This window comes from Salvelinus namaycush, chromosome 9 (assembly GCF_016432855.1).
Source record: "Salvelinus namaycush isolate Seneca chromosome 9, SaNama_1.0, whole genome shotgun sequence".
Lineage (NCBI taxonomy): Eukaryota > Metazoa > Chordata > Actinopteri > Salmoniformes > Salmonidae > Salvelinus > Salvelinus namaycush.
In genome coordinates, this window is record NC_052315.1 from 14,959,123 (window position 1) to 14,982,755 (window position 23,633).

The following is a 23,633-nucleotide window of genomic DNA, read 5'->3' on the forward strand; positions in this document are numbered from 1 at the left end:
TAAAATTTTATAGTCTTATTACATCGTCAACTCGTTCTACCCCGAAGTGTGTTTGTTGTATCTGAGTGTAACTCTGGCTTGTTCGCTCTCAGGGCATTTCAGAGCGTTGTCAGGTTCTTCGTTTTGAAATTCAAACCGTTTCTTTTGCTCTCGGAGAGTTCAGAGCGCGCACTGGACGTTCTGGTCGACGAGTAGGGTTGATCTGAGTGTTCTGACCTCACAATGACAGTCAAGCACCCAAGCTAACTGGCTAACGTTGGCTAGCTTGCTAGCTATTTTCAGACACAAATGAAAAAACATTTCGCTCTGAACAGTTAACTCGCCCCACCGGAGCTGGCTAGTGTGTTTTCGTGTTATCAAGAGGGGTAATGACTGTAACTGTATTACTGGCAACAATTTATTCAATTTATTTAATTCAACACTGGTGTGCAACTGGTGTTCATGTCATCCAACAAATGTAAATGCCTGGAGTTTGCTAAATGGCATTGGCACTTGGATTGGAACCGGTGCTTTGGTCATGAAAATACATCTCTTTGGCCACGCACACCAGTGGTGGGTTTGGCGTCTAAATGAGAACGGTCAACGACATCATACATTTTACCCAGTACCAGGATATTTTAGGCAAAAATTTGGTTGCCTCTGCCAGGAAGCTGAAACTTGGCCACAAGTGGATCTTCCAGCAAGCCAATAACCCCAAGCGCACATCAAAATCCACATATAATTGGTTAAAAGAGAAGTTTGACTTTTTACAACCAAATCTCTATTTTTGATGTAAATGGCATGTTATAGAATGGTCCAGACACTTTTTTTGCAATTTCACTTGTTTTTGAGAAACTTATCGCAACCATTGATTAATTTCCTCATCCTTGTTGTACGGTGCAGGGGCTCTGATTTATTGTTATTATTATTTTTTTTTTACAAATGCAAACACTCTCAGTAAAGTGATGCAGGTCTTTAGATGTTGTACACATTAAATTGTGTCATTCCAAACTTTATCCGCAATGTTAAATTCAATTTTGTGCAATTTGAGCAGTTTCCCTATCTAGCTGTTCCATTCTCTGTGTAGCATGCTGTTACAGGTAACTGCCATAAAAGGGAAACACCAACATAAATTGTGTTAATAGGGGGTTGGGCCACCACGAGCCACCAGAACAGCTTCAATGCACCTAAGTGTAGATTCTACAAATGTCTCCAACTTCCTGGGTGGAAGCACCTGCTTTCAATATACTTTGTGTCCCTCTTTTAGTCAAGTGTTCCTTTATTTTGGCAGTTACCTGTAGACTGGACGTAGAGATACCACTTGAGTCACAACAAAATGGAATATAACGTTGAGGATGAAGTTTGGAATGACACAATTTCATGTGTACAACATCTGAAGACCTGCATCACTATACTGAGAGTTTTCCATTTCTGAAAGGACGTATTTGGGTGTTTTTGGAACCTTTGTTCATGTTTTTTCAGAGCCCCCGTACTACACAACGAGGATGAGGAAATGAATCACTGGTTGTGGGTACGTTAATCAAAATCTAGTGAAATCACAAAAAAAGTGTCTGGATCCTTCTATAATTAAGCAATTAGGCCATATAGGGGTGTATATGGCCAATATACAACAGCTAAAGGGTATTCTTATGCACGACGCAACGCGGTATATTGGCCATATTTCACAAACCCCTGAAGTGCCTGATTGCTATTATAAACTGATTACCAACGTAATTAGAGCTGTAAAAATAAATGTTTTGTCATCCCCGTGGTATACATTCTAATATACCACGTCTGTCAGCCAATCAGCATTCAGAGCTCAATCCACCCAGTTTATAAGAACCCAATTACATCAAAAAGAGAGGATTTGGTTGTAAAAAAAACGAAAGTTCCCTTCTCCTCCAAGAATGGCTGACTATCTCTCGTAGATCCTGTTTATTCTTGATTTGATGGACATTGGTTGGACTGTGAGGTACTGTAGCAGCAGTGTGATTTTCCCTTTTCTGTTGGGAAAACGCATGTTCTGGAATACCACATTTTTCATGACACTTCATTCAGTTTCATGGCTTTTTGTCTCCTCCCTAGGTCGTGGCAGAGCTGATGGTATCATAGTAAGTAGTCACGAGTTGCAGCTGATGTTTGTGTCAGAGTGTTACAGCAAACAAAAGCAGATGGGTGCTACTGATCGGTGATCAACATACTTCCTCAGATGGAATGATTATTCTCGGAATGGCATGAAAATCAAGTACACCCTCTTTCTGGTTAGTTAAAATGCACTTCTTTAAAGAGCCTGTACTTGTTACCTTCCACTGTCAACAGGCCCTTTTTCAGGGGAATTATTTCCACTTGGAGGGGGTGAAAGTAAGACCACGAGAGGCAGGTTCCACACTAGACCGTTAGCCAGTGTAAGATGATTGAAGTATCCAGCCGTTGGGTTGTAGCCGTCTCTATTGACAGGCCTGAACAGGGCCCACTACTGGCTCCACCACAGTAGATAATCTGCCTCTCCCAGTCGTCTGTTCCCCCTACACTGGCACTCTTCATGTAAACATCCTGTTTATTTTTTAAGCGGTTTTCATAGATTACATTTTTGACCTCTGATTCTTGTTTGCTGGTACAGAGCAGAGGCTTAGTTTTCCCGTAACTGTTCAGCCAGAACACGGAACAAAATAGTCAGTTGACAGTGGACAAAAGCAAATTAGACCTATCTTTTAGCTTTGCTTTGGAGATCTTTCCAAAAGTGAACCTACTACTGACGTCTTAAAGAAGTTTATTTATGATTAATGTGCTATAATATGGGTTTTATTATCTTATTGGCTCAAGTGGTACATACATTTTTGGTTCAGCTGTGCCCTAACCAACTTACATGCTAAACATGGAATATTTTAAGCAGCTAAACGCTCACATTATTTTAAACTGCTTATCTGGATTACAATGGTTATTAGATTTATATTTGCTTCACATAGTATTCTTAATCCATTTGGTCAAGCCAGTTAAAAAGTCCCGAAGTAATATTGCTCTGGTATCAGCGACATTTATTTGTGTGTGTGCACCGTGCATGCATATGCGTGTGTCATACACACACACACATGAACATGTATATCTCATGAACTTCAGAACTACATGTGGTAAGCTCTCTGTATTATGTCCAGTAAATGTGTGTCTCTCTAACCCTGTTGACAGCGAGTCAAGCTGTGGTGTTTGGAGAGTCGCTCCCCACCATTAGGCCAGGGCTCAGAGAGAAATAATCAACAGACTTGGCTCTGTTGACTCCATGTTTCTTCTTGTGCAATGACTTCTCCTCAAGGGCTATATTTAGAAAACATATACTCACGGCTGTATCATATGTTGTTGTACACATTTCCCCCTTTTGGTCACCCTGTAAGAATTGATACACAGTGAATGTATTATGTTGTGGGATTTAATTTTGTTCGATAAATAACTTTGTATAACATGTTTGGAACCAATACCAGTATCCAGAATGACACAGATAATGCACCAGATGCTAGCCCAGATGAGAGAGGTTACTGACAATTTCTATCTAAAACAACTTTGGCTAGACTTGGTACAAGAGCATACAGTGTAAAGAGCTCTATGTAGGCTAATTTACAAAGGACAGCAAACGTTAACCATGGCATTTGTATTGAAAAGTTCTCAATATTTTGTCACAACCCTGAGATAACTAAGATCACCTATTCTCTTGGCAGCCTGAAGAAAGCCTGTAAAGACTAGAAGGCTGGACCATATCTGTTCATACAGTAGGGTTGAATTGGACTGAATTGAATAGACAAAAGAAAATGGCACAACTGGATTAGCTGGGGTATCTATGCACTCGAGCAATCTCCTTATCTTTAACAAGCTGTGAAATCTACATCATATCCCATTGCTTTCAAACCAAAGGTAATTATAGTACACTGATGTTGGTCAGCTATTTTGAAAAGGAACTTACTGGATGAAGAATAATATGTTTTCTCGATCTACATCTGACCGTATAAAGCCAGCTATGGTACAATGGAACCAAACAAAGAGTCTCAAAGTGCAAAGCTCAACCTAAATGAAGTGAATACATTGAGTGTTTGACATTGTGTTTGACCCAGGTTTGATGGTAAGTGTTGCAATACTTTACTCTAGACTGGTACGTAGGACCTCCAAGGAATAGTCTGTTAGCTCTGATGCTTTGTCTTCATGAGTAAGCTGTGTTTAGATCTGCAGTTTCAAAGACATTCTTGTTTCTTGTTTTTGGTGGTGCATCAAATCAAATCCAAGTTTATTGGTCCCATACACAGATTTACAGATGTTATCACAGGTGCAGCGAAATGCTTATGTTTTTAGCTCAAACAGTGCAGTAATAATACCATACAATACAAAACAATATGCACATAATTATATATATATATATATATATATATATATATATATATATATACACTGCTCAAAAAAATAAAGGGAACACTTAAACAACACAATGTAACTCCAAGTCAATCACACTTCTGTGAAATCAAACTGTCCACTTAGGAAGCAACACTGATTGACAATAAATTTCACATGCTGTTGTGCAAATGGAATAGACAAAACAGACTCCATGAGGGTGGTATGAGGGCCCGACGTCCACAGGTGGGGGTTGTGCTTACAGCCCAACACCGTGCAGGACGTTTGGCATTTGCCAGAGAACACCAAGATTGGCAAATTCGCCACTGGCGCCCTGTGCTCTTCATCCGGGTCAACAGCATCAATGTAACAGTATAACTTTATGGCGTCCCCTCGCCCCGGGCGCGAACCAGGGACCCTCTGCACACATCAACAACGGTCGCCCACGAAGCATCGTTACCCATCGCTCCACAAAGGCCGCGGCTCTTGCAGAGCAAGGGGAACCACTACTTCTAGGTTTCAGAGCAAGTGACGTAACTGATTGAAACGCTATTAGCGTGTACCCGCTAACTAGCTAGCCATTTCACATCCGTTACACATGACACAAGTCATTTTTCCAACAATTGTTTACAGACAGATTATTTCACTAATTCACTGTATCACAATTCCAGTAGGTCAGAAGTTTACATACACTAAGTTGACTGTGCCTTTAAACAGATTGGAAAATTCCAGAAAATGATGTCATGGCTTTAGAAGCTTCTGATAGGCTAATTGACATAATTTGAGTCAATTGGAGGTGTACCTGTGAATGTATTTCAAAGCCTATCCTTCAAACTCAGTGCCTCTTTGCTTGACATCATGGGAAAATCAAAAGAAATCAGCCAGGACCTCAGGAAAAAAAAATTGTAGACCTCCACAAGTCTGGTTCATCCTTGGGATCAATTTCCAAACGCCTGAAGGTACCACGTTCATCTGTACAAACAATAGTACGCAAGCATAAACTCCATGGGACCATGCAGCCGTCATACCGCTCAGGAAGGAGACGCGTTCTGTCTCCTAGAGATGAACGTACTTTGGTGCAAAAAGTGCAAATCAATCCTAGAACAACAGCAAAGGACCCTGTGAAGATGCTGGAGGAAACGGGTACAAAGTATCTATATCCACAGTAAAACGAGTCCTATATCGACATAACCTGAATGGCCGCTCAGCAAGGAAGAAGCCACTGCTCCAAAACCACCATAAAAAAGCCAGACTACGGTTTGCAACTGCACATGAAGACGAAGATCGTACTTTTTGGAGAAATGTCCTCTGGTCTGATGAAACATAAATAGAACTGTTTGGCCATAATGACCATCGTTATGTTTGGAGGAAAAAGGGGGAGGCTTGCAAGCCAAAGAACACCATCCCAACCGTGAAGCACGGGGGTGGCAGCATCATGTTGTGGGGGTGCTTTGCTGCAGGAGGGACTGGTGCACTTCACAAAATAGATGGCTTCATGAGGCAGGAAAATTATGTGGATATACATCTCAACATCTCAATACGTCAGTCAGGAAGTTAAAGCTTGGTCGCAAATGGGTCTTCCAAATGGACAATGACCCCAAGCATACTTCCAAAGTTGTGACAAAATGGCTTAAGGACAACAAAGTCAAGGTTTTGGAGTGGCCATCACAAAGCCCTGACCTCAATCCTCTGTGGGCAGAACTGAAAAAGCGTGTGCGAGCAAGGAGGTCTACAAACCTGACTCAGTTACTCCAGCTTTGTCAGGAGGAATGGGCCAAAATTCACCCAACTTATTGTGGGACGCTTGTGGAAGGCTACCCGAAACGTTTGACCCAAGTTAAACAATTTAAAGGCAATGCTACCAAATACTAATTGAGTATGTAAACTTCTGACCCACTTGGAATGTGATGTAAAAAAATAAAAGCTGAAATAAATCATTCTCTCTGCTATTATTCTGACATTTCACATTCTTAAAATTAAGTGGTGATCCTAACTGACCTAAGACAGAGAATTGTTACTAGGATCAAATGTCAGAAATTGTGAAAAACTGAGTTTAAATGTATTTGGCTAAGGTGTATGTAAACGTCCGACTTCAACTGTATTTTAAACAGTGGTCACATTGCTCTGTGCTGTGCTGGGGAACATGCACTGTGCTGGGGAACATGCACTATGCTGGGGAACATGCACTGACTGGCACAGTGATCTGTTATTTCTGTCCCCAATAGATTGTGCTACCGGACACTCGGAAGCCCATTCCGTTTCCAGTAGAGGTAACTAACCGTATGAATACCACTGATTTGAACACTTGTCTTCCCACTCAGTCTGATAAACCCAGGTATTTCCTGGTGTCATTTATTGAGCTTAGCCCCTATTTATTTTCAGCCTGTTTTCTTGGAAAAATATGCTACTTTGTCCACCACTGTATTTTTATGGAAGTGGGAACGTTGTTGCGAGATTCCAGAGACGAGAAGCTGTCTGCAGCTGGAAAGGAGTTTAGCCACAGTCCATTAGTACACTCTGACCTCCCCAAGGTTCAGGCTCTGGTAATTTACTCAAACATTAACATGTCATTTGAATGACGTGCGTTTCAGTTTTAATAGGTGACTTTTGTTTCACTTGTGAGCTGTTTTTGGGGTTATTTCTGTTTTTTTCCAATGATGAGTGAGAGGCATGTTTATCAGTTAAAAAACAGTATTTCCCACAGACATTTCCCAGGTGATGAGACTGCAGTGGCATGACATTAGAGTAGTCTGGTTCCCCATACTGCATGTTGTGTCTGTGCAGTCTTTTACAGTACATCTATAGGGCACCGTGAGTATTTTATCACAATTGAGCTTTTTAACTTTTTAATATTTTATTTTTCTCTCCAAAAGAGGAAAACTAAATGCTGTTCGATGTTGTCAAACAGCAGCCTGCCCTGCATTAATATTTACAGTATTAATGGTAAGAAACCATCTCGGCAGTGTGGTGGGTGGGGGTGGGGGGGGTTCTCTATTTCTCTCCACCTTGCGGTCTACTCATAGGCCAATGTAGCACATGGGGATTTGTGAAACTTACTCCTCAGCCTGAAGTGTGGCCACATACGCAGCCGAATTGGTAACTTTTCGGTGGCGCCAAATGGTAAGACGCTTCAGTAGGGCGGTCACATGTTCAAGCAAGGCAGAGGTCCTGGGTTCGAGCCTCGGTGTGAGCTGAATCAGGAGGAAGTGGTACTCGCTAAGCAAGCACCGGCAGCACCCACCTCCTTTGCACCGGCAGCACCCACCTCCTTTGCACCGGCAGCACCCACCTCCTTTACACCGGCAGCACCCACCTCCTTTGCACCGGCAGCACCCACCTCCTTTGCACCGGCAGCACCCACCTCCTTTGCACCGGCAGCACCCACCTCCTTTGCACCGGCAGCACCCACCTCCTTTGCACCGGCAGCACCCACCTCCTTTGCACCGGCAGCACCCACCTCCTTTGCACCGGCAGCACCCACCTCTTTACTGGATAGAGCTATTTATAGCTGCTGACTCCATTGTCCTCGTGATCGATGCCACCCCACCATCAGAGCCGGCCCAATTCGTTCAGTGGGGACGCATCATTGAAAATGATGGAAGGCGTGAGGAAGGCATGATAATAAGGGAGGTAGGGGAGGTGGGGTCATAAGGGAGGGAGGCGAGGCAGTAAGGAGAGGTGGAACAATAAGGGATGAGGGGAGGAGAAGTGGGGTAATAAGGAAAGCCCTGGCACTGACACTTTATACGGCAGCCCCTCCCCCTGGAGCTTTCCCCACCATTCAGGTGGAGCTTGTTAAAGCACTTCATTGAGCCTTCCAAATGCAAACCTATCTTTCTATCTCTCAGGGTCGTTCCACCAATTCGGTGTCTTGTGAGATATGTAACTTAGTCCCCCAAAATGTTTTGATTTCACCTAATTTCAACATTCTATCATAAAGAGCACATGTTCAACTTCATAAAAAACATGTTCTCCCATCTCAAGAGGTTGAATAAAAAAATTACTGTGCTAAGTGCCAAATAAAGTTGACCGTGACAGGGTTGAGGATTTCATCTTAAATCAGCCATAAATCCCCTTGTGACAGGGGGAATGAAAGCTTGTTGTGTGCAACAGGGAGGGGAAATTGAATGCAGGCTTCACAAAATAAATGAAATTGTAAAAACATTTCTAGCCTGTCTATCTATTGATAACAGGGTTGACGTTGTGGTGGCAGAATTTGGGGTGAGCTGTTGCGATTTCTCAAGTGATATGTTCTGTGTTGGACTGTGATGTTATGCCTTTCATAGACTCCTGGTATGTCTGCACTCTAATACAAGGCCATTGTGTTCCGGAACTGTTGCTTGTATAAAATATCTGTTGTGTAACAGTATGATTGTATTATCAGCGAATATTAAATGTTCAATGTTTATTTAAAAAAATATATTTTAAAAGGAATAGTTTCACTGTATTAAAACAAGAGTTCACATAACAGAGTTGAGCTTAAAATGAATCATTAATCACATGAAATAAATCCTCTTCAGAAATTACTTTTTGAAAGCATCAAAATAGCAAGGGCTTTACAATGATGGTAAAAACTTGGAGACATTTTGGGGTTAAGCTAGTTAAAATCTTCCTAGAAGTCACAGAGGGTGCACGGAGGGACATGTCAAAATGCAGAATTTTGGCACTTTAGCAAGTCTTTATTCACATTAAAAAAATCTGATTTATATAATTCTCCATATTAAAGGGCACTTAATTAAACATAACAGGGTTTTAAAATTCAATATTGGTGCACAATTTCTACTTACAATATCAAAGGGACACGAAAGGCACTCATTTTGTGGAACAACCCATCTTTCTTTCTCTCCCTTTTCGGTCCTCACATGAATCAGGGGGCTTCATTGAGAATTGATTACGTAACATTCATTTATCAGTTACTGCTATTGCTGGACTGCCAAATCCAGATAAAAATACACACTGCACAGCTAATTCCAGTACATTACAGTAGGCTATGTAGGAGTCACAAGCCAAAATGGAAGAAAAAAAAGAAAACATTGGTTAAATAATTAATTCTGTCATTGCTTTTTGATTACTGATGTCAATCACTTCCCTAGTATGATGCAGGCTGGTCTTTAAATGATAATTTACGCAAAATACTGAGCATCATTGTCCTGTATTTAGTATAAAGAATGCATACAATACCCCACACACACAGTCCCATATCTGACTGCTTTTGTGAGAGGAGTCTGTGAGTGAAATGCACATCCAGAGGTGGTTGTTGCAGGTGCCCCGGAGACATGCAACAATAGTTAAACTGAAAGTAACTTTGACAAACTACACAGTGCTTTGCAAAGAATCATGTGTTGGTCAATAGCATGAGCATATGTGCAAATATGTGCAATTTGAATTGTTTGACAGTTTATTGCATTGTTAGGAGCTATTAACATATGCATTTCGCCGCACCCGCTATAACAGCTGCTAAATTGTGTACACCACCAATAAACATTGATTTCAGTTGAACTTGAAGTCAAGTGAAAGGGTATGTACCGTATGGGGTGAGGGCTTCAGCCTAATGTAATTATATGAGACTCCAGCCAGGGGGCATGCAGTATATTTTGGGCTATGTATAGCCCTCTCACATGTCCCCCATCAATGATAGAGGGCTATTCTTAGAACCACTCTCTCCAACTCCACCTCAGCCCGACCTTGCAGCTGTCGCTCATTTACTGTGGCATCGCCCAGGAACAACTCTCTTCTGGTGTTAGACACACAGATCAGACACAGTCACATTACTAGTGAGCCTAAAGGAGGAGGGTAATGTATGCATAGATGTATGCATAGATGACTAAGTCATTTTGGATAAAGTCGGCTGCTAAATGGTATTTATTATTAGTAACACTCCCTGTTCTTGACACATACTGTCGTGTATCCGACTTCCCACCAGAGACTGGGGTTCAATCCCCACGTCCAGCTTTCCCGCTGTTTCTCGCACTTGCCTTTCTCCACCTCTGATCTCCTAACTTAGTGTCTCATCCATCAAACAGACCTCAATGTATTTTCTAGCTGTTCACACTCTGCGTTTTCTGTGTTACCCAAAGAAACTACACACCACACCAAGACACTCACGGGAATCCTTGCAGCGTTCTTGGCAGCCTCCTGGGCCTGACGTGCCTCTGGAAACAGGTTCCCCAAGTCAGCATTATTATGAGATTGGATGGCTATGGATTGATCACCCTGATATTTTTAGGTCAGGGTCTGGCTGCAGGGGTGGATAGGTGCCATAAGCATGCCTGACAGAGGGAGAGGAAGAACGCACTGATGACGTACAGTACCTGTCAAAAGTTTGGACACACCTACTCATTCAAGGGTTTTAATTTATTTTTAGTATTTTCTACATTGTAGAATAATAGTGAATACATCAAAACTATGAAATAACATATATGGAATCATGCAGTAACAAAAAAAAGTGTTTTTGTGCAAAGCTATCATCTAGGCAAAGGGTGGCTACTTTGAAAAAATCTCAAATCTCAAATATTTTTTGATTTGTGTAACACTTTTTTGGTTACTACATGATTCCATATGTGTTATTTCATAGTTTTAATGTCTTCACTATAATTCTCAAATGTAAAAAATAGTAAAAATATTGGTCAATGTTTTTTTTGATGATGAAAACTGATGATTTCTGATTCACAAATCTTGTCAGACTTTCATGACTCTGACATCATACTGTACACAATAAATGAATGGACAATGTCGTCCTGTCTTCCTGCTCCGCTGCTCCAGACACCTATTAACATGAATCTTGCCTTCTCTCTACCTTCTCTTCCCATAATGTTGATGGCCCTTATCATTTTCTGTGATGACAATGTCAGTATGTCACTGCTGAACAAACTGAAAGACACCCATAACATGAATCCAACCCTTCTGCCTCTCCCTTCTCTCCCCCTTAGCTTTGATGTGGAGAATGGGCTGTCGGTGGGGCGCAGTCCCCTGGACCCCCAGGTCAGCCCCAGCTCCGGCCTGGTCCTACAGGCCAACTACCCCCACAGCCAGCGCCGCGAGTCCTTCCTCTATCGCTCCGACTCAGATTTCGACCTCTCGCCCAAAGCCATGTCCCGCAACTCCTCCACGGCCAGTGAGCTGTAAGTAGCATTGATGTGTGATCCTCCTCCTAACACCTTCTCCAGGTCATTTTCTTCTTCCTCTCTCTCTCTTTTTCCCCATCTCTCTCTCTCATTCTCTCCCTCTGTCTCTTTCTCACTCACTATGTTGCTGTTTCTGTCCTTCTGTCTCTCTTTGCCTCTTTGTTGCTCTCCCCCCACCCCTGATATTTCACTTACCAATACTTCACTTACTCTCTCCATATTTATAATGACATAGCTAACCCTTCAACTATGATTCCACAGATTTCCCTAAAGACTCAACCTTAAAGTCAATTGAATTAAGTCTAACAGTCTTGTATTGTTGATGTTTGTTTCTGGAGGTTATTTTACCCATGTCTAGTTTAGTCACTGGACTCTCTGTCTTTAAAAGGGAAGAGGGCTTGAAGCACTGGGAAGTCGGTTGGCTGCCGCGGTGAGAGACGCGCGTGACAAATGTTTTCTTTTTTACTTCTCCTTTAAGGACTGTTCCACTGCGTTTGCAGGTTTCAGACACTTCCTCCACTCACCAACCCCTTAACCCCCTCCACACCCTCCTGCTGAACACCACCCCGCCCATACATACACGCCCCTCAGCCCCTTTCCTCCCAAACCATCCCAAAAAGAAAAGCCCCACAGTCCTTGCATCTGAGTTGAGCCTGCTACTGTTTGTGTGCTGCATGAATAGCCTGAGGCCTATTATCTTAACCACAGAAACGCTTGACCTCAAGACAACACATTATGTGCATGATGATTCCCCCACAGCACAGTTCCAAAGGGTGATGTCTGTTTTCCCAGGGTTCTCCCACAGTCAGTTGTGTGCATGTCACTTGTTTTCTCTCTGTGTCCAATGTGTTAACTGATGTAGGACATGAGGGTGTTCAGGTTGCAGTTAAGATGCCCATTGAGTACCATAGAGCCCCATTATATGTATTGTATATTAATATTAACCTTTTAAGATGCTGATATTCGGTTCTTCACCTGTTGGTTGAAGGTTTCGTATCTAACCAAGTGTTTTTTCTTCTTCTGTCATTTCAGACATGGAGAAGACATGATTGTGACACCATTTGCACAGGTTAGTGCTATGTTCATGCTTTTTCTCTCTCTCGTGTGTGTGTGTGCTGGTATGAATTCCTGATGTTGAGCGTTGGAAATCAATTTGATGGTCATAATGCAACATAACACTACCCTCCAACCTTTCACTTTAGGTGCTTGCCAGTCTCCGAACAGTCAGAAGCAATTTTGCCTACATAACTCATCTGCAAGATCGGCCCAACAGGCGGCCATCAGGCAGCAACCCTCCCTCCATACCTACCCACACCAAGTCAAGCATAACAGGTCAGTATTATACTCATCTGATCTTACCTCTTACATGACTTCACAACAAGAATCTGCCTGTTGTGCCGATTCTTGTTCCCTAGTGTCTGCTTCACCCTGTAAAAATAACAAGTTTATCAAGAACTGAAAATACAGACCTACATAAGATTTGTTTGATGCTACTGCCACAATTGCTGTTATTGTAGTCTGTCAGCTTTACATTGATAAGGGCAGTGCAGTGAGAATGTGAAGAGGACAACAAAAAGGCATACATTCAACACAATGAATTTTATAGTCTCTGGTTTGAAATGGAACCAATATTGATTTAAAACAGAGCTTGCATTAGACGTTAGTGACTCGAAGTGAAAGACAGCACATCGCCTTCTGTCCAGTGATTTTGGGGGCGGCAGGAAGCCTAGTGGTGAGAGCGTTGGACTTGTAACCGAAAGGTTGCAAGATCGAATCCCCGAGCTGACAAGGTAAAAATCGGTCGCTCTGTCCCTGAACAAGGCAGTTAACCCACTGTTCCTAGGCCGTCATTGAAAATAAGAATTTGTTCTTAACTGATTTGCCTAGTTAAATAAAGGTCAAATAAAAAAATAAAAAATACAGTCTGGGGCCTGATAACAGTCCGGAGAACAGTCCTTGACAATGGGACTATGGTAAAGAGAAACTGATCAGTACTGATTGGGCCTTGTTTGAGGATTTGGATCTGGGTCTCAGTCTGGTAAGTCTAGGTTTTGGATGGGATGGTCTCTGATGGGCTTTTACTTGAAGAAAGGAAAAAACCGCACTGACTGAAATTCTTTAAGTTTTAATGTATTTTTTTTAGCAGCAGAGATCAGAACAAACGCTCTCTCAGGGCTTTAACAGTAGTCTGACCTTTGGCCCCCCTCAGAGGAGCCATACCAGAAGCTGGCCATGGAGACGCTGGAGGAGCTGGACTGGTGTCTGGACCAGCTGGAGACCCTGCAGACCCGTCACTCAGTCAGTGAAATGGCTTCCAACAAGGTGAGCTGCGTTGCATTTGAACTGAGCCTCATCTACTGTAAAAACCTGGGAATGATTGCTTGAAGAATAGCAAAGATATAGGTCTGGTTAATGAAAAATCTAATCTTCATCTACAGTGCATTCGGAAATAACTTTTTTCACATTTTGTTACGTTACAGCCTTTTTCGAAAAATGTATTAAATATCATGACAAAGTGAAAAAAGGTTTTTAGACATTTTTGCACAAAGTTTTATTTAAAAAAAAAATTAAAATATAGATTTACATAGGTTTTTTTACATTATGAGACTCAAAATTGAGCTAAGGTGCATCCTGTTTCCATTGATCATCCTTGATGTTTCTTCAATTGATTGGATTTGGAAAGGCACACACCTGTCTATGTAAGGTCTCACAGTTGACAGTGCATGTCAGAGCAAAAACCAAGCCGGGAGGTCGAAGGAATTGTCCGTAGAGTGCCGAGACAAGATTGTGTCGAGGCACAGATCTGGGGAAGGGTACCAAAAATGTTTTGCAGCATTGAAGGTCCCCAAGAACACAGTGGCCTCCATCATTCTTAAATGGAATAATGCTGGTGGCAGCATCATGCTGTGGGGAGGTTTTTCAGAGGCAGGGACTGGGAGACTAGTCATGATCGAGAGAAAGATGAGCGGAGCAAAGTACAGAGAGATCCTTGACGAAAACCTGCTCCAAAGCGCTCAGGACCAAAGAACCGGGCGAAGGTTCACCTTCCAACAAATCTAACCAAATTGTATTTGTCACATGAGCAGAATACAACAGGTGTGTAGACCTTACAGTGAAATGCTTACTTACAAGCCCTTAACCAAAAATGCCGTTTTAAGAAAAATTCAACAAAAAAATAATAATAAAAGTAACAAATAATTAAAGAGCAGCAGTAAAATAACAATAGCAAGGCTATATACAGGGGATACCGGTACAGAGTCAGTGTGCAGGGGCACCAGTTAGTCGAGGTAATTGAGGTAATATGTACACGTAGGTAGAGTTATTATCTATGCACAGTCACTTTAATAACAGAGTAGCAGCAGTTTAAAATAGTCATTTGATGTAGCCATTTGATTAGATGTTCAGGAGTCTTATGGCTTGGAGGTAGAAGCTGTTTAGAAGCCTCTTGGACCTAGACTTGGCGCTCCGATACCGCTTGCCGTGCGGTTGCAGAGAGAACAGTGTATGACTAGGGTGGCTGGAGTCTTTGACAATTTTTAGGGCCTTCCTCTGACACCGCTTGGTATAGAGGTCCTGGATGGCAGGAAGCTTGGCCCCAGTGATGTACTGGGCCGTACGCACTACCCTCTGTAGTGCCTTGCGGTCGGAGGCCGAGCAGTTGCCATACCAGGCAGTGGTGCAACCCATCACAATGCTCTCAATGGTGCAGCTGTAGAACCTTTTGAGGATCTGAGGACCCATGCCAAATCTTTTCAGTCTCCTGAGGGGGAATAGGTTTTTTGCCCTCTTCACGACTATCTTGGACAATGTTAGTTTGTTGGTGATGTGGACACCAAGGAACTTGAAGCTCTCAACCTGCTCCACTACAGCCCCGTCGATGAGAATGGGGGCGTACTTGGTCCTCCTTTTCCTGTAGTCCACAATCAATCAATCTACAAGACAACGACCCTAAGCACACTGCCAAAACAACGCAGGAGTGGCTTCAGGACAAGTCTCTGAATGTCCTTGAGTGGCCCAGCCAGAGCCTGGACTTGAACCTGATCGAACATCTCTGGAGTGGCCTGAAAATAGCTGTGCAGCGACGCTCCCCATCCAAACATCCAACCTGAGCTTGAGAGGATTTGCAGAGAAGAATGGGAGAAACTCCCCAAATACAGATGTGCCAAGCTTGTAGCGTCATACCCAAGAATACTCGTGACTATAATCGCTGCCAAAGGTGCTTCAACAAAGTACTGAGTAAAGGGTCTGAATACTAAATGTGTAAATGTGATATTTCAGTTTTACATTTTTACTACATTTACAAAAATTTCTAAAAACCTGTTTTTGCTTTGTCATTATGGGGTGTTGTGTAGACTGATGATGGGAAAAAACGATTTAATACATTTTAGATTAAGGCTGTAACGTAACAAAATGTGGAAAAAGTCAAAGGGTCTGAATACTTTCCGAATGCACTGTATATACTGAAATGAGAACGATTTGAGGAGTTTGTGTGCAGAAGGACATAGATCTGAAAAACATGGATATTGCGTCACGTTAAGCCCTTGCTGTAGCTCTAGGATTGGCTGTGGCTGAGACCGCTGCCACGCATCACTTGAAGATCATGTGCACGGTACACTCACTACCTTTTGTTTGTTTGGGCTTGGCAGAGAGTCAAAGGGCTACAGAATGACTGTCTCCAGAGACCTGCTGTGGGCTGCAGCCTTTTAATACTGCACCCGGGGAGTCCACAACACCTCTCATCAGCATCACATCGCTCTGTGTTCATGTCGATCACGTCTTATGTTTAGGATTTACAAAATTAAGCTATACTTAACCTGAATATTATATTGGGGAATTCAGTTCCTTGTGTAACCTACGCTGTTGTCCTCAATGCATCAAAACAGTGGTTGATTGATGTCATATGGTTCACTGCTGTCTCATAGTCAGTGGCTTTACACAGCAGGTGACATATCTTTTGGAAAAGGCATAGTATAACAGTTGTTTTGCCATAGTCAAGGGAAAGTTATTTCCCACAGGTCACATCCTCTGTCTAATATATATGACCTCCTACTTGTGATTGGACCCTCCAACAAGTAGCTCATTTCTTATTGCATTGCACTATTTACATTTTTACAGATTCAGGAAGTTGAACTGCTGCTGCATTCTCCCTTTGTGCATAATATTTGGGCATACAGAGAGCATTTATTTATTTAAATTTGATTGACATCTCTTTTTCATGTGAGCCCTGGGGAAGAAAGCAGCATAGTTAGTTCCACATGACACACAACATAAAACCTAACTATGAATGGAAGTTAAAACAGTGCAAAGTGCATAACACAGTTTAAAGTAACAGGTTTAAAAACCTGAGCAATCTGAGGTCAGCAGCCCTCCAATCTGAGATTTAAAATCATGAATCAGAATTAAATGATCTAGTTTTTAAGTCCTTCAGCAAAGTGCTCCGAGATCATGGGCCAGCAAAGCTAAAAGCACTCTTACCACCAAACTCAGTTAATGTGTATTGGACTGATACACACTCCCTCCTCCCATTCAGACACTAACGCACACAAGCACATGAATGGAGCCCATCCCTCCCATTAACCCATTCACATTGGTTCAAGTCCCTTCTTTCCATTCTGCTCCTCCTGAATGCATTATGCATCTCTCTCTCTCTCTGTCTCTCTCTGTCTCTCTCTGTCTCTCTCTGTCTCTCTCTGTCTCTCTCTGTCTCTCTGTGTGTGTGTGTGACACACACACACACACACCCTCCCCTCCCCTTTACACACACACACAAATTGGCTGTAGAGCATCCCGCATGTAGATAGTTGAAGGGGAGATACACACAGGGAAGGAGAGACTAGCCTTTATACTGGTGCCCTGCACCTAGCTATACTGTCTCTGTCCCCTTAACCTCCACTGCCCGTCCCCCATGTCCCATCTGTCCCACTTACTAAGCTCAGAGCTACGGGGAAGCCTCGTCTTTGGCTGATTGCTGTTTGATCTCTTTCAATCTGGGGCGTAAGGACTGTCAGTTTGTGATGAAACTCATTGGATAGACTGTAAAGTCCATGGAGAATAAGAGCACCTCCTCCCAGCTGCACACTGCACTGAGGCTAGGAAACACTGTCACCACAAATAAATCCACAATAATTGAGAATTTCAATAAGCATTTTTCTACGGCTGGCCATGCTTTCCACCTGGTTACCCCTACCCCAGTCAACAGCCCTGAACCCCCCACAGCAACTTGCTCAAACCTCCCACATTTCTCCTTCACCCAAATCCAGATAGCTGATGTTCTGAAAGAGTTGCTAAATCTGGACCCCTACAAATCAGCAGGGCTAGACAATCTGGACCTTCTCTTTCTAAAAGTATCCTCCGCAATTGTTGCAACGCCTATTACTGTCCTGTTCAACCTCTCTTATCGTCTGAGATCCCCAAAGATTGGAAAGCTGCCGCGGTCATCCCCCTCTTCAAAGGGGGAGACACTCTAGACCCAAACTGTTACAGACCTATATCTATCCTACCCTGCCTTTCTAAGGTCTTCAAAAGCCAAGTTAACAAACAGATCACCGACCATTTCGAATCCCACCGTACCTTCTCCGCTATGCAATCTGGTTTCCGAGCTGGTCATGGGTGCACCTCAGCCACACTCAAGGTCCTAAACGATATCATAACCGCCATCGATAAAAGACAATACTGTGCAGCCGGCTTCATCGACCTGGCTAAGGCTTTCGACTCTGTCAATCACCACATTCTTATCAGCAGACTCAACAGCCTTGGTTTCTCAAATGACTGCCTCGCCTGGTTCACCAACTACTTCTCAGACAGAGTTCAGTGTGTCAAATCGGAGGGCCTGTTGTCCGGACCTCTGGCAGTCTCTATGGGGGTGCCACAGGGTTAAATTCTTGGGCCGACTCTTTTCTCTGTATACATCAATGATGTCGCTCTTGCTGCTGGTGATTCTTTGATCCACCTCTACGCAGACGACACCATTCTGTATACTTCTGGCCCCTTCTTTGGACACTGTGTTAACTAACCTCCAGACGAGCTTCAATGCCATACAACTCTCCTTCCGTGGCCTCTAACCGTTCTTAAATACAAGTCAAACTAAATGCATGCTCTTCAACCGATCGCTGCCCGCCCGTCCAGCATCACTACTCTGGACGGTTCTGGCTTAGAATATGTGGACAATTACAAATACCTATGTGTCTGGTTAGACTGTAAACTCTCCTTCCAGACTCACATTAAGCATCTCCAATCCAAAATTAAATCTAGAATCGACTTCCTATATCGCAACAAAGCATCTTTCACTCATGCTGCCAAACATACCCTCGTAAAACTGACTATCCTACCGATCCTTGACTTCGTGATGTCATTTACAAAATAGCTTCCAACACTCTACTCAGCAAAGTGGATGCAGTCTATCACAGTGCCATCCATTTTGTCACCAAAGCCCCATATACTACCCACCATTGCGACCTGTATGCTGTCGTTGGCTGGCCCTCGCTTCATATTAGTCGCCAAACCCACTGGCTCCAGGTCATCTATAAGTCTTTGCTAGGTAAAGCCCTGCCTTATCTCAGCTCACTGATCACCATAGCAGCACCCACCCGTAGCATGCGCTCCAGCAGGTATATTTCACTAGTCACCCCCAAAGCCTATTCCTCGTTTGGCCGCCTTTCCTTCCAATTCTCTGCTGCCAATGACTGGAACAAAATGCAAATATCACTGAAGCTGGAGACTCCTATCTCCCTCACTAATTTTAAGCACCAGCTGTCAGAGCAGCTCACAGATCATTGCACCTGTACATAGCCCATCTGTAAATAGCCCATCCAACTACCTCATCCCCATATTGTTTTTTATAATGTCTTTGCTCCTTTGCACCCCAGTATCTCTACTTGCACATTCATCTTCTGCACATCTATCACTCCAGTGTTTAATTGTTAAATTGTATTTACTTCGCCACTACAGCCTATGTATTGCCTTTCCTCCCTAATCTTACCTCATTTGCACACCCTGTATATAGATTTATTTCTATTGTGTTATTGACTGTACGTTTGTATATTCCATGTGTAACTCTGTGTTGTTTGTGTCGCACTGCTTTGCTTTATCTTGGCCAGGTTGCAGTTGTAAATGAGAACTTGTTCTCAACTAGCCTATCTGGTAAATAAAGGTCAAATAAAAAAAAATAGACCTGTACAATCTCCTACTGGATTTTATTCAACATAGTTGGTTTCTGCTGCTCACTCGTCTTTGTTTTCGACATTCAACATGTGTCCACTGGAATGCCCTACGTCACTTTGTTTTCTATGTTTTGGACACATACAGGTGAGTGCACGGGAATGTGTGTGTCAGGATGTCATTTTCTGTTATTGCAGTGCAAACTTCTTAACTGGATGACAAGAAGTGTGCTTTGGTGCACTGTAGGACACAGTATTTATTTGGATGTCTGTGATTTTGCATATTATGTCAGTGAGATTTGATAAAACTGCATATTATTTAGTCTACACATGCCTGTTCCATTGGGTGTATGTGTGTGAGTTTGTTTACAAATCTCTGACTACACTACCCGTTCCTTCCTGTATGTGTACATGCAATGTCTCCTTTAAGACCGTATACTGTGGTTTGTCCCCTACCCACGTGTGTGATTACATAGCCTCTGCTGAGTCCCCATCAACAGGGGAAATGGAAAGAGAGCCTGGGACACGACTTCCGCTTTTGGATGTTAACAAGGCGACGCTCCATCTTAACTCCTCCTCCACATATAATGGATTGGTTGAACAGTGCAGAAGACAACCTCCCCCTACAGCTTTTTTTCGTCTGGTCAAGACCACTATGTAGGGGTTTAGTTAGTTTAGTTTCAGGCTATTCTTTTATGCCTGCTATGTTCGGTTAGTGATTACATAACGGTCTTATTGATATAATTGACTACTGTTACTCTATTGATATCCCATGTTACACTTGTCTTTTTCTATAACCTGACATGTTATTCAGTATGAGGGGGATCAAGGAAATCACTACTGTCATATTATTTACTTGGTAGTTACTCCTGACACTTGAGTGTGGTGCGAAAAATCACACCAAACATAATTCAAAAATCTAGTTTATTGCCATTTTGAACTCTCATTTGGTTTTGTTAATTTCAAATGTTCCACATTATATTATGATAGGAACTTTACTGCTGGTACACTTGTTCAACTGAAGTACAGTTGAAGTCGGAAGTTTACATACACTTAGGATGGAGTCATTAACTCATTTTTCAACCACTCCACAAATTTCTTGTTAACAAACTATAGTTTTGGCAAGTCGGTTAGGACATCTACTTTGTGCATGACACAAGTCATTTTTCCAACAATTGTTTACAGACAGATTATTTGACTTATAATTCACTGTATCACAATTCCAGTGGGTCAGAAGTTTACATACACTAAGTTGACTGGGCCTTTAAACAGCTTGGAAAATTCTAGAAAATTATGTCATGGCTTTAGAAGCTTCTGATAGGCTAATTGACATCATTTGAGTCAATTGGAGGTGTACCTGTGGATGTATTTCAAGGCCTACCTTCAAACTCAGTGCCTCTTTGCTTGACATCATGGGAAAATCAAAAGAAATCAGCCAAGACCTCAGAAAAAACATGTAGACCTCCACAAGTCTGGTTCATCCTTGGGAGCAATTTCCAAACGCCTGAAGGATACCACGTTAAACTGTACAAACAATAGTATGCAAGTATAAACACCATGGGACCACACAGCCGTCATACCGCTCAGGAAGGAGAGGTGTTCTGTCTCCTAGAGATGAACGTACTTTGGTGCAAAAGTGCAAAACAATCCCAGAACAACAGCAAAGGACCTTGTGAAGATGCAAAACACAAAGATCGTACTTTTTGGAGAAATGTCCTCTAGTCTGATGAAACAAAAATAGAACTGTTTGGCCATAATGACCATCGTTATGTTTGGAGGAATAAGGGGGAGGCTTGCAAGCCGAAGAACACCATCCCAACCGTGAAGCACGGGGGTGGCAGCATCATGTGAGGGTGCTTTGCTGCAGGAGGGACTGATGCACTTCACAAAATAGATGGCATCATGAGAAAGTGAAATTATGTGGATATATTGAAGCAACATCTCAAGACATCAGTAAGGAAGTTAAAGCTTGGTCGCAAATGGGTCTTCCAAATGGACAATGACCCCAAGCATACTTCCAAAGTTGTGGCAAAATGGCTTAAGGCACAACAAAGTCAAGGTATCGAAGTCGCCATCACAAAGCCCTGACCTCAATCCTATAGAACATTTGTGGGCAGAACTGAAAAAGCGTGTGTGAGCAAGGAGGCCTACAAACCTGACTCAGTTACACCAGCTCTGTCAGGAGGAATGGGCCAAAATTCACCCAACTTATTGTGGGACGCTTGTGGAAGGCTACCCGAAACGTTTGACCCAAGTTAAACAATTTAAAGGCAATGCTACCAAATACTAATTGAGTTTATGTAAACTTCTGACCCACTGGGAATGTGAAAGAAATAAAAGCTGAAATTAATCATTCTCTCTGCTATTATTCTGACATTTCACATTCTTAAAATTAAGTGGTGATCCTAACTGACCTAAGACAGAGAATTTCTTCTAGGATTAAATGTCAGGAATTGTGAAAAACTGAGTTTGAATGTATTTTGCTAAGGTGTATGTAAACTTCCGACTTCAACTGTATGTTCTACTTTCCACACTATTTCCATGTATGTTGTGTCTCTGATGCTTGTCGTTGTGTCTGATCTTGTTTCCCAGTTCAAAAGGATGTTGAACAGAGAGCTCACCCAGTTGTCAGAAACCAGCCGGTCAGGAAACCAAGTCTCAGAGTTTATCGCCAACACTTTCCTAGGTGAGTGACAACAGCACTCGAAGTATGGCTCCTGAACTGGCATTGCAATGGCTAGGCAAGGTATTCATTTAGACCCTAGTATCAAATAAGAATTGATGTAAAGCATTCATCCTGCTCAAAAGTTGGTACATAAATACAATATTTATTTGCTTTATAGGGCATTATACAGCTCTATAAATGTAGTCATAGATGTTTATGAGCACTGCCTATGTTTTGCATTATTATGCATAGCTCATAAGGCATTATACATGTGCTTATAATGCATTATGAATTACAAAATACTTACAAAATTACTACAGCATGTTTTGTATATAATTATTGGGAGTACTGAACAGGCCAACATATACAGAGTATGAACATAGGTTGCATGACATCATGCAGTATGTGGTTGCAAAACTTGGCATTTGTCATGCATGTCTGCTGGCCTATTAGCCAGCATGTTAGAGGAAAGAGAAGGGCTTCCAAAGGAAGCAGGCGGCAAGGCATTCCTGGACATGTCTGGCGTTGCCATGGAGACGGTAATATTATTAGACTGCCTTTTGCGTCAATACCCCAGTCGTCTTTAACTGATATTGTGGCGGAATGGAGCTTCACCAAAATGCTTGCAGATGGAGAGAAAATGGAGTCTGAAAATAGATGTCCATTTGACATGATTTGGTTTGTTTTGACGTTGGCTGGGATCGGAAAGGAGAACTATGGCTTTGGGTGAAAGGAAGAGGAAATATTGTGAGATTGGTGAGACCGCTTCTCTTGGTGTGGTGTGGTGGCAGATTGCGTGTCCTCGTAATGATATTTACATGCTTTTAGGATCTGGGATTATGATCTGACTTCTCATATTTGCCACTGTCTGACAACCAGGAGTCATTATTGGTTGAGAGATGACATTTGGTGGAGAGTTATCAGTTGAAGCAGTATTCCTAGTGCTAGTCTAATTGATTCCTTACTTGATTTGTGGTGGAAATATCTTAGATTTAGCTATAGTTCGTAAAATAAACAATCAACTGTTAATTTTCTTTAGTTTTCAGTGTCCTATACAGTGGTGATTTTAGCATGTAAATCTTGTTGCAGCTAAGCCACTACACAACATAACAATACATGAATTGCTCTGTAACGGTGACAAACGGTGCCCACAAACTGTTAGGGCCTACATAAAGATGTCCCAACAGCAGAGCTTTCTTTTCAGCACCATGGAGTGAATCCTTACCACCGTTACACCTGCGTTGTCTGGCAGCGAAACAGTTAATTCAGCCTCATTTACTGCCTTTTTTAAAAACATAGCTGATATGGCTGACTTGCCAAATGTGGTTTCTACTGACAATT

General features: G+C 42.4%; 1 protein-coding gene across 1 annotated transcript in view; it reads left to right on the top strand.

The window, feature by feature from the left end:
• Nucleotides 1-23,633, top strand: part of LOC120053718 (cAMP-specific 3',5'-cyclic phosphodiesterase 4D-like) — a 42,542-nt gene that overhangs the window by 4,369 nt on the left and 14,540 nt on the right. The window contains exons 2-6 of the mRNA XM_039000924.1: nucleotides 11,277-11,468; nucleotides 12,504-12,540; nucleotides 12,674-12,803; nucleotides 13,681-13,793; nucleotides 22,220-22,313. Of these exons, the coding sequence (XP_038856852.1) occupies nucleotides 11,277-11,468; nucleotides 12,504-12,540; nucleotides 12,674-12,803; nucleotides 13,681-13,793; nucleotides 22,220-22,313 (566 nt within the window). The remainder of the gene's footprint in view (nucleotides 1-11,276; nucleotides 11,469-12,503; nucleotides 12,541-12,673; nucleotides 12,804-13,680; nucleotides 13,794-22,219; nucleotides 22,314-23,633) is intronic.